General features: G+C 43.7%; 1 protein-coding gene across 3 annotated transcripts in view; it reads right to left on the bottom strand.

Annotated features, from left to right (window-relative positions):
* LOC119723812 (nitric oxide synthase, brain-like) overlaps window positions 1–15,974 on the bottom strand; it is a 160,540-nt gene that overhangs the window by 29,217 nt on the left and 115,349 nt on the right. For all 3 annotated transcript variants that reach the window (XM_038194687.1, XM_038194689.1, XM_038194688.1), the window contains 5 exons: window positions 15,575–15,712; window positions 13,486–13,660; window positions 10,294–10,523; window positions 9,280–9,476; window positions 8,455–8,624 (listed from right to left, as the gene is read on the bottom strand). In XM_038194687.1, coding sequence (XP_038050615.1) covers window positions 8,455–8,624; window positions 9,280–9,476; window positions 10,294–10,523; window positions 13,486–13,660; window positions 15,575–15,712 — 910 coding nt within the window. The remainder of the gene's footprint in view (window positions 1–8,454; window positions 8,625–9,279; window positions 9,477–10,293; window positions 10,524–13,485; window positions 13,661–15,574; window positions 15,713–15,974) is intronic.

Here is a 15,974-nt window from a genome sequence, read left to right as displayed (position 1 = left end):
CTGTTTCCACAGCCTGTGGTTCCAGGACATTGATATGGAGAGCCCATTCTACTGGAGACCAAGTACCAGCGACTGAATCCTCTCCTATGTGTGCTCCCCAGACGTCGTTTGATGATCTGTTGTAAGTGTCAATGTCGGTTGGGGAAGAGGACACCTTCGACCGGATGAAAGATTGTGGGGGTTGCTCCACCACATGATATGATGGTGGACCAGGGGGAGCACTGGCACAAGCTTGGACAGTCGGTGGTGTTTTGGCCAGGACATATTACGTAACCATCTCACTTCCACGGTCGACGCCTTGAAACTGAGATACCCTGATGCTGGATTTGTGATTCTGGGAGATTTAAACAGAACTGATATTCAACCCGTTTGCAGAGCACACAGCCTCAAGCAAGTAGTGCGTCAATCGACCAGGGGTGATGCTACACTGGATCTTATCATGACCAATATCAACAAGCACTATCAACATCCGGTCGTTCATTCACCAATGGGACGGAGTGACCATAACTGTGTAGTGTGGGCTCCACTTGCTAAAACTGCACAACTCAACCGTATCCAAAGGCGTGTCATTAGGCCTTTGCCCAGATATGGTCTACAGCAATTTGGCCAATGGATTACTTCTCACGACTGGGAGGAAGTGTCTCGCTCACCAGATACAAACTCCAAAGCCACAGCTTTCTATCAGACTCTCAATGTAGCCTTAGACAAGTATTTTTCCACAAAGACAATCACATTACACAGTAAGGATAAGCCATGGATTAGCCCAGCCATCAAGTCATTAATAGTTAAACGCCAGCAAGTATTTTCTACACAGGGAAAATCATTTCAATGGAGGTTTTACAAGAATTTACTGCAAAAAGAGATTGGTAAGGCAAAACGATTCTATTATTCCGATAGACTTCAGCATCTCAAGTCATCCGACCCTGCAAAGTGGCATCGTGGCATCCAACTGTTAGCAAATCGCCTTAAACCACAACTCACACTTACTGTTCCAGGTGTATCAATTAATGATGACATGGCTATTGCAGAAAGAATTAACTTGAATTTTGCAAATACAGCTCAAAGCAGGCCTTCTATAAACAGGAATGATTTGCCGACATTTCTCCCAGCTAATCAACCACTTCATGTCTATGAGTGGGAAATGTATCATGAACTGCGGAAAATCAACATCACCAAATCAGCTGGACCAGACAATATTCCTAATAAGATCATTAAAGAATTTGCATGTGAATTGAGTTTCCCAATCACAGATATTTTAAATTCCTCTCTTAAGGAAGGAGTGGTCCCACAGGTTTGGAAAGATGCTATTATTGCACCAATCCCAAAAGAGCTCCCTGCTTCAATTGATAAGCTGAGACCCATATCACTTACATCACAATTTTTTAAAATTGTTGAAACTTTCATATCAAGATGGCTGCTCCATGATATTGCTGGAAATCTTGATCAACATCAGTATGGTAGCCTTGGCGGGTCATCCACAACACATTGTTTAGTTGATCTGCTGAATGTCTTTTATAAAGGTAGTAATCAACCCAAAACAACAGGCACTCTAGTGTTAACAGATTTTTCTAAAGCATTCGACTGCATTGATCATACAATCGCTGTGACTAAACTGATCTCCCTTGCAGTTAGATCTGAAATTGTTCCATGGATCATTAGCTTTCTTTCTTGCAGGCGTCAGAGGGTTCGTTATCAATCAGCCATTTCTGATTGGGAACACCTTACATGTGGAGTTCCTCAAGGGACAAAACTTGGTCCAATTATTTTTTTTGCCACCATTGACGATGCCTGCGCTGACTCCGTTGGTCACAAATGGAAATATGTCGATGACCTCAGCTTAGGTGAGATCAGATCAGTCAATAGCCATTCTTTTATGCAAAATAACATGGATGATTTGTTTCACTGGTCTCAGGCTAACAAACTTACGCTTAATCCATCTAAGTGTAAAACTATGCAATTTCACTTTGGGAAAAATCCCCCCGACCCACCTTCTTTAAAGATTGGTGATAACATAGTTGATGTTGTAGCACAAACAAAGTTGTTAGGAGTTTGGATTCAGAGTGACCTTAAATGGAGCACCCACGTCCAAGAAATGATCTCTAAAAGTAGTAGACGCCTCCACATCCTTAGCTGTTTAAAAAGGTTTGGTGTTCCCAGAAACGATCTTGTAACAATATTTACTACTTATGTTCGTCCTGTCTTAGAATACGCTGCCCCTGTGTGGCACTCTGGTCTAACATCAAATCAAACATCATATATTGAAGCAATCCAAAAACGGGCATTTAAGATAATCTTGGATCAGGATCACTCCACTTATGATCATGCATTGTCTAGATTTAGTATGAAAACCTTGGCTAACAGGAGGGAAGATCTTTGTTTACAATTTGCCAAATCTTGTGTTGCTTCTGATCGTTTTAAGAGTTGGTTCCCCCTAAACAGTAGAGTTCATGCCATGGAACTAAGACAAAGACGACAGTTCATTGAACCTAAAATAAAGGTGGAAAGGTACTCCAAAAGTACTGTCCCGTACCTTACAAAACTACTAAACGTATGTATGCGCACTTGATTGTCAACAGTTTTATAATAATCACATTACCTAAACAAACACACACAAAAAAAGAAAAAAAAAAAAATCCCAAAAATTAACAAATTATATAAAAAAAAACCTCTCCAGGATATATACCACCCCTAAATTTCAACTGCCGGTTGGATTTTGAAAAAGGCTGGACCATTTTTATTTTATTATTGTATAGTGCCGTTTGTTTTTTTTCTTTCTTTTTCTTGTTTTCACAATCTGAAAATGTTAATGCGATTTTAATGTTAAGTATGCTTTTAAATGTATTGTTCATCTTTTTGGTCAAAATTTGTGTGTGTGTAATTTTAATTAATAATGTTTTAATGGTGTTTTTATATAAGTGATAACTTTTAATCTTTGTACATTGAACCGCAATTCGGTCTTTTGACCGCGAGAGTTCGATAAAAAAATAAATATTTAATTTTAATTTAGTGGGCAATAGATGAAGCTGTATTGGCCGCATGTACAACCGGCAGTAAGGGATCAGATCCACCATACTGGCCATCAGGCCCAAGAGGCAGAGCCAAGCCACTGCTGGGGCTGTGTAGGCTGACATTAGCAGAAATGCACATTCCACCGGATTCCCCAGTTGTTCCTGAGTGGGACAGGCTATGCCGCAGGATAGATCCAGTTCCGCCCCCAGAAAGGTTCGGCGAGTCGATGGTATGGGATGTGACTTTTCGTTGTTGATGATAAATCCCACACTGCCTGCAATTTCCATTGTGGTGGTAGATGCTTGACGTGTCTGACTTTCGGACATGCCCACAATCAACCAGTCGTCCAGATAAACGAAGATCGGAATGCTTCTTTGTCTGAGGTGGCTGCCACAACCTTCACTAACCCATGGTGTGGTTGCAAGCCCAAACGGAAGAATGATGAATTCGGAGGTTACTCGTGCATACAGGAATCGGAGGAATTTTGAATGCATGTCCCATATGGGCAAGTGGAGGTAGGCGTCCTTAAATCTAAAGTGACTGAATGCATAGGGAATCCAACACCGTGCGAAGTGTTTCCATCCGGAATCATTTTGGTCGAATAAACCTGTTGAGCGGACGAAGATTCAGGATGGGACGCCAATCTCCGGGATTCTTCTTCGGAGTTAGAAAAAATGTGGAGAAGAACCGTATGTTGGACTCTTCCCGAGAAAATTTTTGTATTGCGCGTTTCTGGAGGAGAGATACAATTTCGGACTCTAGTGCCTGACGCTTGGTCGGATCGGAGGGCACTGGAGTGAGGCGACAGATCATTCCCGACGGTGGGTTGCTTGTGAATTCCAGGGCATATCCGCGAGATACGGAACTGAGCACCCACCCGACAGAACAAAAACGGGCCCAAGTCTCTGTAAAAGCTTTAGACGGGCCCGAGATCGGGGGCCAAAACAGGGAGCCTGTCATTTATGCCAAGGTCCCCCTCCAAAACCCCTTCCAGAGCGAGGGGTAAAGGAGAACCCTCAATGTCTCCCTCAGCGGCCAAAGGACAATGGCCGTTAATAAGCTGCCGAGGCTGTACGTGTCGAGGATTGAGCTGTAGTGGTTATGGTTGTGGCTTCAGCAGGTTGGCTTGTTCGGGGACAAAAAGGCTGTAGTGGTTTGCGAGGCAAACGCTAAAAAGATGCTTTATTCCGCCCCTGGCAATCCAAGACCCTTTAACATCTGATGACTTTTGGAGGTTTATCTCTTCGCTGGCCTCAATTCGTTTTGCTTCTTCCTCCATCAGTTCTTGAAACTTATTGTTGAATAAGTCAGAACCAAAAAATGGAAGAGCAGCGAGGCGTGCCCGCGCGTGTAAACTGTTCCATGCACAGCTGTAAACACTCACCCATACATCGGAAAACCATTTCAGTGGACTCTTGGGAAACATCAGAGTCAACTTCACTAGTACAGACTAAAAATTTGGAAAGCAGCTGTGAAAAGCAATTGAATTTCAACCCAAAACGTGTCCACCTTCGCCAGGGTATCTTCCAATTGCCACGCACGCGGTCGAGAAAGGGGGATTTCCCCGATGCCCGGTTGCCCCTGTTGGCCGCCATTTTATCCTTGGCTGCGTCTAATATTACCGGCACTGCCAAATATTTGTCGTGATCCTTCAGCGGCACCCGAAAGGTCTGTGCCTTAATACTGTCTTTGGGCTGCCAGTTTTATGTGCCACCAAAGCTCCAATGCGGTCTGTACAAACTTTATCTATAGGGAACGCAGAGAATGTTTGTCCCCGTGGCCGAGACTCGGACGGGGCGGTCCGGTGTTTGAAAGACTGCCGTTCATCCTGTCCTGTGACGGTTTTCAGTGAATTTGAGCTGGAACTCGAGCTGGAACAGTGACATCTACGCTTATGATGGCGATGGTTCCGAGAAGTAAGAATCATGCTGACTTTGGTGAAATTCGGGAACCTGCATATCCGGGATGAAGGGATCAGGGTCTTCCGGATCCGGTGCCTCGGACCAGGCCAGGCACCCGGGTGCGTCGGCTGAATCCGCTGGGGGCCCAGCTATTTACACGGATGCCGGACTTATTGGGCTCGCCAGCTTTCGGCGTTTTCTGCCGGGCCCCGGGCCCGCCGATGGGCTGGCTCAGTGCACTTGGAATATCAGTCTGGGCTTTTTCGGCCCTGGTACCCGTGGACAGAGGCCAAACAGGCATGTCGCCGAGCACCGTGTTATCGGCCGAGGCTCCCTCGGCCCCGGGACCAGAGGACAGCGGCCGAGTCGGCATGTCTCCGGGCCCCGTATTGCCGGCCGAATATTGCTTGGCACTAAGCCCCGAGGACAGAGGCCTAGCAGGCATGTCTCTCGGGGCCGATTTGGCGGATTTACTTACCCGTTTAGTCTTAGTAGTAGCTGGAGGCCTACCAGGCACAGCTCTACCTCTACTCTTGGCAGCAGTGCTGGACAGCGGCCTATCAGGCATATCAGCAGAGCCTAGTAGGGAAGACGTTTGTAGGGCAAAGTGCTCCGAAGAACCGCTCCGTACCAAATCACCACTGGGGGAATGACTGCTCAGCCACGCCGAGACTCCATTCAAATCATCGGAAGCCCATGCTTTGCATAACTTGCACGGGTGGGCCCGAGAACAAACCCTATGCTTGGGGCATAAATCATGCACATCCCACCTGGATCGCAGTTAAATAATTCTACAGTTTGTACAAGTAACAAAATTAGGCGGGGTGAGACCACACCGTGCGCTACTTGCATCTGCCATCTTGAAAAATAAGCGAAACGAGAAACATTTACAATGTTTACTCGGAACACTGAATTTAATCACAAGAAAATCTGAGGAACGCTGTGACAAACTAACAAGAACTCAATAGTAAATCAACAGTAAGTTTAAAAGAGAATAAACACTTCTAGAGCTAGCGAAAATTGTATATTGAGAGAGCTTCAATAGAATACGACTACACCTGATTGGCGATAGAAGAAAAGAGGACGATATGCCGCTTGGCTAGCCAAGATGCACATCTTGTCAAGTATCTCATTCATTACACAGGCATACATATCACAAACAACTATTGGTAGTACATTCCAAAAAAAGTATAAAAGACGAGGAAAAAAGCTCATTAACTTTTCCTTGGCGCCCTTTGAGTATATGTCGCCAATTTCATAAACAGATATGTTACCGCTTTTCGTGCAGGGTAGAACCTGTCACGATAATGACAGTTCTATGTTCCCATTGTACATTAACCGAGCCGACTGTAGAGTTATATTGTTCATGTGGTACTATTGAAGTTTGCATATCTGGAGAGTTTCCCAAATTGTTCACTGTTATTATCATGTCATTTCTTGGACCAAACTTTAACACTTGGGTGGACAAGGGAGCTAGTGTTTTCTTTCATACTTTTGATACGTCAAAGACGAGATTTTCACTTAACTACTCTAGTATATAAGACTTTAACATCCAAATTGCCTCCTCAACTTTGTAACTGTTTTTATTTTGTTTTTAGTACCCACTCATACAATACCAGGTCTGTTTCACAAGGTAACCTAGTTCCTCCTATATCCAAATCTAACTCAGGAAAACGTAAATTTGCATATCGTGGAGTTAATTTATTCGATGATCTCGCTGCGACACTTAAACATCCGTTGCCTCCCACTCTTGCCAGTTTTAAGTGCCTCTACAAGAACCTGATAGTTTAATATTACATGGTACATGTAAGTCTTGCCTTTGTCTTTTTACTGCCAATGTAACAACCCTGATTAACCTTGTCTCATTTTATTGTTTATTAATCTTCTTTATCTTTTTTAATGTTTTTATTGCTTGTTTTTCTAGTTTTATATTATCGTATGTTTGTTGTAACTGCTGGGTACCTTTGAAATAACAGTGTTCCACTGAAAAGTCTCCCCAGGATAAACAAATAATAAATAAATATGTTTCTATTAATAGTCAAACTTTCTATTATCCACTATTAAAGGTTATAACTTAACACAAGTATAAAGACATAAATTCAGCGAAGGATGTTGCAGTGATTTCAAGGCTATAATATTTTGTCATATTGGCCTTGGAAGTGACACCATCTTCAGCTAACATATTGCATTTTTGGCTATTACGGCACAAACAGCCTTTGTTTTCATTAAGATTATTATTTTTTTCACACTCCTGCATTTGTACACGTTTTCATCCTGCATGTCACTTTGGACACTTACATCAATCCAATTGCCTTTATACTTTAATATTTCTGTTATTTAAATGGGTGGGGGGGAGGGAAATGTCCCCGCCCACCCTCGAAAAATGATAAATCAAGAATATGCTAGAAAAGTAAAGGGATTTCGGGGGATCATGTGTTTTGCCCCCCCCCCCCCAGGAATAATCCTGGTGACTCCCATGGTTGGAAGCATTAGGGTCGGGCCGTAAACAATAGGGTCGGTCAGGTAACCACAAGCACGTCCCTGGCAGAAGTCATATATTTTTTGGCATTATTGCTGGGCATATTCACCAGCTGCTTTTAAGTTTTTTGGCAACACCTTGAGAATGCACTTTTGTTGATTAAAAAAAAAACTTTTTCTACCTTTTTATTTCATTGCATTTCACCTCCGAATATTCGATTCCGAAAATAAATATTCGAATATTTGAATATTTGGCACAGCCGTAGTGGATGTTGGATGAGGAAAAGGGTACAATGGGCAGATGATGTTCACATTTTGGAAACTGTATTTCGGTCACTTTGTATATGTATTACACAGGCCCAGTTTAAGTGTTTCATAGGCCCTAGGCACCAGTGTTCCGTAGGCCCTACTCCACCCCAGGCAGGCACCGGCACCAAATTCAGCGTACAAAGCACTGTACAAATCAAGCTAGGCCAAACTGGTATAGGTCTTAGCTCTAAAAGCATGTTGGCACCAAGGGCGTCAATTGCTTCTCAAAAGTGGGGGGGGGGGGGTGGTTAAATTTGGTACAAACATGTGTATCTCGATGAGAACTAATTTGAGTGAGAAACATAAATGGCGTGGGGTTCGAGGTTCGCACAAAGGCCCCGAAAAATGGATTCTAGACGCTCCGTGGTGCGATCTGAGGCAGTTTCTGACTATTGGCAACGTATAACAAAAAAACATGGGTACTGGGAAAGCTTGATGCTCTGTTCATGAATAGACATTGCTCTACCTTTTTCCTATTGACAAGACTCGTCCTTTGAAAGAAATGTCAACAGAAATTTAAGAAATTATGACTGAAAAAACAAATTGCCTTTTTCTTCAATTTCGACATGGGTCTGATTAAGAATAAAGGTTGTGAAAACTGTCTCTGCAGGTGAAGTGCAAATGCAGCCCTCTCCTTTGTTTCAACATGGCCAAGGATGGATGGTAGGCGATGGTTGGAGGGGGGATAGGCTACCATCCCTCCTAGAATTACACCAATACATACGGTGTTTCTTGCAGGAAAGAATGTCAAACTTACACGTCCAAGTTTCACCAGAGCTTCTGCCTCAGTAGGCTCAATGGCATATGCTGCCATGATTTTCAGCAGTTGGGAGGGAGGAGGCTTGGCAATCTCCAGGAAGCACTTGAGGGCCTGGCGAAGGGAGCAAACAGGGAGATGCTGGTACTTTACCCACTTGTTGTTGAGGTCTGGAAGGCAAAAAGGTGAATCAAATACCATAGGATCAGAATCTTCAGTACAAATGAAACAAATAACAGGAAACTGCCATAAATTACCAGCACAAAAAAACCTAAATTACCTTCAGTGCAACACATACACACACAGTTGTACTTTACAAAAAAAATATTGAAATCTACAATGCTTTCTTCTGCATTCTAAGGCAATTTGAGAATTGGAAATTATTCCATATCATTCCATTGATAATTTTTGGCCCCATTTTAGTATCATAACATTAGTCAGCGTCTAAATGGGTTGGGGGGGGGGGGGGGGGGAAAGGGTGTTTGCAACACCCAACCCCTTAGATCCCCCACTGTACACTCTTACACATTCACCATTTGTGCTTTGTAGTATAGCATTGATTAAATGTCCTTGCCACTGCACACCTAATACAGGTTTGTGTGCATTCAGACTACATTAGTCTTGCCTCTCATCCATGGATCGGACATCAGTGCATGCTATTTCAGTGTCTCCCTCTCCTGATACACGAAAAGCCACCTGTTGTTCTTGCACAACATCAATACACTAGCTGAAAGCATAGCAAGAAGTTTTTCTAAGGAATAATGGTTGCTGGAAATTATGAAATCTTGAATTATCAAAATGTGCTGTAAACCCTTTTCGCCTAACCTTTGTTATTGTCATCTTTTTCCTCCCGGCACTCTATCTTGATGAGGTCATTCGGGCTTAAGGCACAGTCCACCCTTTCCAGGACACCCTCCACTAATTCTTCTCTATTCTGTGGAAAGACGGCAGCATGGTCGCCAGCCTCGTACAGCAACTTTTCCTCTTCACTTGTGTCAAGCTTCACCAAATTTGTGGCCCGCCTACACAATATCAGTTTTGTTATTAATGTTTCTTTGGGGTTGAGGGGGAACATTACTTGATGCCTGGGATACTGTTTTTTCATACGTAATTTATGTTTATGTACATAAATATCCATGTTGATGGGCCTCTTTCCAGCAGTTTCTAATGTTAAATATATATACACTATTGGTTTAGTTACCCTCTTCTTATCTTTCCTTTTGTTCCTTTCTTCCATTTGTTTTGTATTTTATTTTGTTTTGTTTGGTTTTCTTTTGTTTTCATGTGGCACACTATGGTCAATGTCCTTGTCCAACCCGTCCCCGTTTGTCGATCACCTTGCTGCTGCAAGGTACGGTAGCTGTGTTTGGCACAGCATTAGGAAGCAATGAAAGTACTTTCCGAGAGTGTGATTTAATTTCTTTGACTCGTCAACTGATGTTTCAAGTACACTTCCACAAATTTGGTGGTTTGATTTTAAAGTTTAGTTGTGCTTTTTTAAGCTTGTGCAGTTGTGCATAGCTTGGTAGCCTGCCAAGCATGTTCTACAGTTTGGGGAACACTGGAAACCAAAAAATCTTGTTATCCATTGATTGTGTACAGTAAGACACAATCATTTTACACTCATCCAAAAATCAAGGTGAGATGCATGGAATATTACTGATCATAATTACAAAATGCTTTGATCTAGCTCAAAGTTCTTGTGTATTTTTCTAATAGCATGTCAAATTTATTATAACAATCAGTCACCAGAAGGGGCTGGATCCCTCCCCCTCCTTTTGTAAGATGACACAAAAGTATGATTCTTTCTTTTGGTGTCAACTGAATCAAGATACCCACCCAGATGAGGGAGCCTGTAGATTTTTGCAGGAGAGCAGCTTGCAAGGGAATGTTTGCTTGCCATGAAGCCTGTAAAGTGCCATATGTGGGTCTGTTGCCCTGACTCCTTCAGCCTCAGGCACAATGCGGAACTTCTCATCAGCCCAGCTGGAATCTGGTGCAGTGGGTACAGTACCCATCACCATGTCAGATGCATCCTGACGCTTGATGCAGAAGGTATCGCATGCTTCCTGTTATAGAAAACAACATTAAAAACTTACAATGAGTAATCCAGGAAGATATTCCAGTATTTGTTCTGTAGAAACAGTCTTCAAAACCCAAATTTTGGGGATAACTCGTTCTGATGACCGTCTCCTTCAAGTAATTAATCAGGAAACATGCATACAACTTTATACACAGAACAGATTGCCATGTGGGAAAAAAAGCTTTCCAAAATGTCAAGTGTCTTAAATTTAGCTTATTCGGCACATCAACCCTAATGACCGGTTTATAGCAGCATATGTATACTGATATTGGATTCCATCACGTTGATAAATATATAGATACCTTTTTGGAATCAAAAATATTGCAGCGACGAAGCTTTCGATGTCATCGCGACATCTTCATTCAGCATAGTGAAGTTAACCACTCCGGCCATGTGACCACCCCCTGGGCGACCACAAACCAGCAGGCCACCGCAGACGGCGGGCAGATCGAACCCGGTGTCTCCGCCAAGGGATAGCCCCCGTTTCCCGACTTCGACCGCCTCGCGAATCTTCCCCCTCCAGAACCGGCCCTCCCCAGCAACGACTTGGACACCCTCCAAGCAGATGGAGCGCCAGTGACCCCAGATGTGCCCACCAACCGTGTGCCAAATGTGCCAAAGGGGCCAGCCCCAGGTCGGAACGCTCCCTGAACCTGGCGCCCAGCGATCCGCTCGCCTCGCCAACACATGCCCTGGGGCAACCAGGACATTGGATCTGCAGATAACACCGCACCCATTTCGACGTGGGGTCTCATGCCCAGGGTAAACCAAAAACGATCCGACAGCGTTGATTGGCCCATGGCACGTTCCGACACCACAGTCTCGGGCCCCCCGGGCCTCGGGATCCCATGCATCCAGTCCCTGCAACCGTCAGCCCCGACGGCGGACCCAACATGCCTGCGCACACCAGTGTTGTAGGACTCGAGTCCAGGACTCGGACTCGAGTCGGACGCAAACCACATTTTTTTTTACTTGGACTCGACTCGAGTCACATTGGAAAATGACTCAGACTCGGACTCGGACTCGACCATGATGACTCGGACTCAAGCTTGGTGACTCGTGACTCGAGTCACGTATTTTCATTAAAAGAAAAAACATAACGTTATGTATTTGTGCGAAAAACCATTGAGCTATTAAACGGAAAAACGTAGCATTCTTTTTTACACCTGACAAAACATGGCGCCGCACAAAATCGTATCCAGGGCCGCGCACGCACGCCCTGCGCCCGCAGGACGAGCACCAGGGCCCGGTGTCATGCCAAAAAGTTTCCGGTATTATGGAGGAGTTTTTTTAGGGATGGGAATTAAAAGGAAAACATATTTTGGGTCTAAACAACATGTACTAGCACGTTTGCCTATGGTGTAAATCGAGGATTTTCTTTTGTTCCTCTTCTCTTTTCCTTTGTTTGTTTTCGCATCAGCTCTCATTGGTTTTGTACACGTTTTCTAATCGAGGTCGTCCTCGATTTGGTTCCTATCCTCGATTCACCGATGATGTTGCACTTGTGTGTCCTCGATTTACAGCATAAACAAACGCAGAGCGACACACAAGGTAAACTGTATACACTGGGATTACTTAAAAGACAGAATGGATGATTGAAAAATATATTTTAATAAATTATTATTTTGGTGAACAACTATTAAAGTTCACAGTTCTTTATTATAAAGAACAAGTGACTCAGACTCGGACTCGAGGCTTGTGACTCGAGACTCGGACTTGGACTCAAGGCTTGGGACTCGGACTCGAGGCTTGTGACTCGGGACTCGGACTCAACGTTGGTGACACAACTACAACACTGGCGCCCACAGCTCCCTCCCTGGCCAGCAGTCACAATCCCGTCGACCCCGTCCAGCAATGCCCCCACCACTGACCGCCTGCGTCCCAGGCCGTGGCCGGAATCAAAGTTTAGACACTGGTCGGCATGGGTAGGCTTCCGACACATGGTGACCCCCGTGCTGCTGACACGGATGCAGGCATCCGAGAAAGGGAGTCCACCGTCATGCCCGGGTCCACCGGCAAACCCGACGCTGGGGCCAAGGTTGTCAACATGCGTCGCAAACTCCCCAATGCTGCATTCATGCATAAGAACAAATGCATCGTCCACGCACCTGAGCCACAGCAACGGCGGGCGCGGAGCTGTGGACAAAGCCCTAGCCCCGAAAGGGGGCCATCCCTTGGCGGAGACACCGGGAGCGATCTGCCCGCCATCTGCGCTGGCCTGCTGGTTTGTGGTCGCCCAGGGGGTAGTCACATGATGTCGCGATGACATCGAAAGCTACGTCACTGCAATATTTTTGCTTCCAAAAAGGTATCTAAATATTTCTGACCAGTTTATAGTTGGTGATATATGACCCGTTTATGCTTGGTTACGTGACTGAAAAATTGATGCACAATTATTTTACATTCAGTTTAATATTGTCACTGAAGTGCCAGCGACTAGCCGCCAAAAGAGTTCATATAATGGCACTTTGACAAGATTGCTGACCTCATTATTGCACTGAACCAATAGGATTGTTTGATCTAGCCAGGCACTAATTAGCATTATGCTTAAATCATGTCGTCAGCTATAAATTTTGCTTGCTTTAAAAAATATCTGCTTCCATTTGTTCGTATAAGCACGGTGACTTTGAACATTGCGCACTCCTACTCTGACTGCACAATGGTTATTACAATGAGCCAAGGGCGGATCCAGAACACAATTTTAGGGAGGGGCCAAAAAAAAATTTTGGATTCTAGATGCTCTGTGGTGCGATCTGAGGCAATTTCTGACCACTTTAACCAATGTTTTTTTGAGGAAAAGATGGCGGTGTACTCATTGCCTGCCTTTATTGCGATGTCACATAAAAAAAAAAAAAAGGTCTCGTTTTTGGGGGGGGGCCATGGCCCCCTTTGGCCCCCCCCCCCCTGGATCCACCCTTGCAATGAGCATGTTCAGATATACCACACACCTGATAGATGTTTTCTGCCCAATTCAGAAACTCTACCTCTTGACCAACCAATTCGTCACCCTCAGCAATTTCCAGCAGCCTCTCCCCTCCCAGCATGCCAAGCTGTGCATCAAGGGCGTGGGCAAAAGCACAGAAGTGTGGGTAAGCCGTGGAGCCCAGACCAAACACAGAATACCTGGAAAGAAATGGGTCACACAAATAATCCATGGAATTCCATAGGGAAAATTGACAACAATGAGATTTGATCAGGCAGGTTGGGGAGAGAGAACATTAGGAGTGTTCAAAGCTCAAACCTAATCTCTATTTTCTTTTTCTTTTTAGTAAATGAAGAAAATTGCCAAGAATGGGATTCAAAGCTTTGACCTCTTGTACAATGAATGTTGAGTATTTAAGAATAAAAAGGACAAACATGGATCATTAAAAAAATCCTTGTCATGTTCTTCAAAGAATATCTTTTTTAATAAGAGAACAAAGATATTTGGCAAGAATGGGATTTGAATCTGTGACCTCCGGAACACCATACAAGTGCTTTATCAACTGAGCTACAGCATCTTGGATGTCAGTTGGGCTAATATCTTGGGCTGCTTCGTACAGGATTTTGTTAACTGTATTGGTTATTTTGTAGTTACAGCTTTGCTTTCCTGCGTTCATACACTACAGTGATATATCCATATCAGCAGGGGAAAAAAATTCAACACATTCTCTCTCAGCTGCAAGTAAAATTAGATTTTAAATCTTTATTTGGTTTCAATGCCTGGCAGTTGGACTTGGTCTGACACATCTCTGATGACAGTTTTTACAAACTTTTGTCTAGACCAGGACAATTTTACTTTTTTAAAATAGATTTTTGATTATTGTCCAAAGATATAAAATAAGAGTGCATGTCCTAATACCCCAATTCAATTAGGGAATAACAGTGTTAGGACCCAGTCTTCACTGCGTGATAATGACTGGGTTGGGGGATGGCTGCTGTTAATGGACGGAGCTGAAGAATTAACTGCGGCCATCCCCCAACCCGGTCATTATCACGCAGTGAAGACTGGCTTTTCACACTGTTATTCCCATTAATAAATACCTTTTTAATGAAATGTACAGTTAAAATGCTCAAATTTTGTGATTTTTCTTTCTGCAATATTTCTAGACTGTTTTTGTTCATGTTGAAGGGCCATATTTTAGCTTATGCATGCGATATGCTACCCTATGCCAACTGTGTTGCATACGCGCGTGCAAGTCTTCACGTGATGGCGGTTGAGCGCATGTGCACAGCCGCATTGTTACAAGCTACCGTAGGACTTTTGTATATCTGGCCAATCATTGGCTTCTATGATGCTCAATCAATGCTGGTTCAGGGGCCATTTATTTGCTTGTTCTTGCAGTCGGTCTTTGTATCACACGTTAATACACCCCCAAGTGATTGAGTCTCAACCAATCAGAAGCCATCATCTCTCAAAGGTATTTATTAATAGTAGTTACAAATATGTCAACCTACATGTACGCATGGGCGTCGTCAGGATTTTTTCTAGAGGGGGGCAAACAAATTTTTGGCCAAAAAATGCTTGTATTTCTCAACACATTCTCGATTTATCAGTTTTAGAGGGGGGCAGGGACATTTTGCCCCCCCCCCCCAACTCATTAAATTTACACCACTTTGTCTTCGCGCCTCTTTTTCTTTTCTTTTTTTCTTTTCCTTTTTTTTTTTTTTTTGCTTTTCCGGGGGGGGGGGGGGGGGGGGGGCAAGTGCCCCCCCTTGTGACGCCCATGCATGTACGTGCCAATTCATAGAGAGTACAGGTTTGGGCCAAACAATTTGGCAACAGTACAGCAATGTGTCACATATGGGTGCCTGACTACTTAGGTTGCCAGTGCGGCACACTCAAACAATTGAAACCATAAAAAAAAGTAAAAATAACAGATTTCCTGCCAACTTTTTTTTAATTGCCCCAGTTTATACATAGACAGGTCCATTTAAATAGCAAGAAAGGACACACAGAAAGTTGCGCTTTTGATAAATGCCCTTATGACAGTAAAGAGATTCAATGTTGGAAGAAAACTATTTTGAATGATGTAATATGATAATCAGGTCACTCACCTGAGATTACTAAGTGGCAATGGTTGATCATTCATACTCTCAATAAGGGGGTTGTTCAGCTGATGTTCAGCTACTGATGGCCGACGTTGTCCACCACAGTATTTTTCACAGTCCAAGCGCGGGGCCTGGGCACCTCCACTAGATAGTTAACCAAGTACAAACAAATCCAATTATTATGTTATTAAAGGTACCTGACGTATAAAATGGAAATTATATGAGACTGAGGAGGAGACCCTCACCTAGTATTAGTGTCCCTAGTAAAACAGTCACCACCCTTTGAAAAAAAAGGTTCATTATTTCATTCATAATAATGCAAATTTGGCCTAGTCTACAGTGCAGTGCAAAACCACGGAGTCATGTCTCTTTGAAATAATAAAGACAATTTATTATTAAGAGAGAC

Source organism: Patiria miniata, unplaced genomic scaffold (assembly GCF_015706575.1).
Source record: "Patiria miniata isolate m_02_andy unplaced genomic scaffold, ASM1570657v1 HiC_scaffold_17, whole genome shotgun sequence".
Lineage (NCBI taxonomy): Eukaryota > Metazoa > Echinodermata > Asteroidea > Valvatida > Asterinidae > Patiria > Patiria miniata.
The sequence above is the reverse complement of the archived record's forward strand: the minus strand, read 5'-3'. Positions and strand labels throughout refer to the sequence as shown.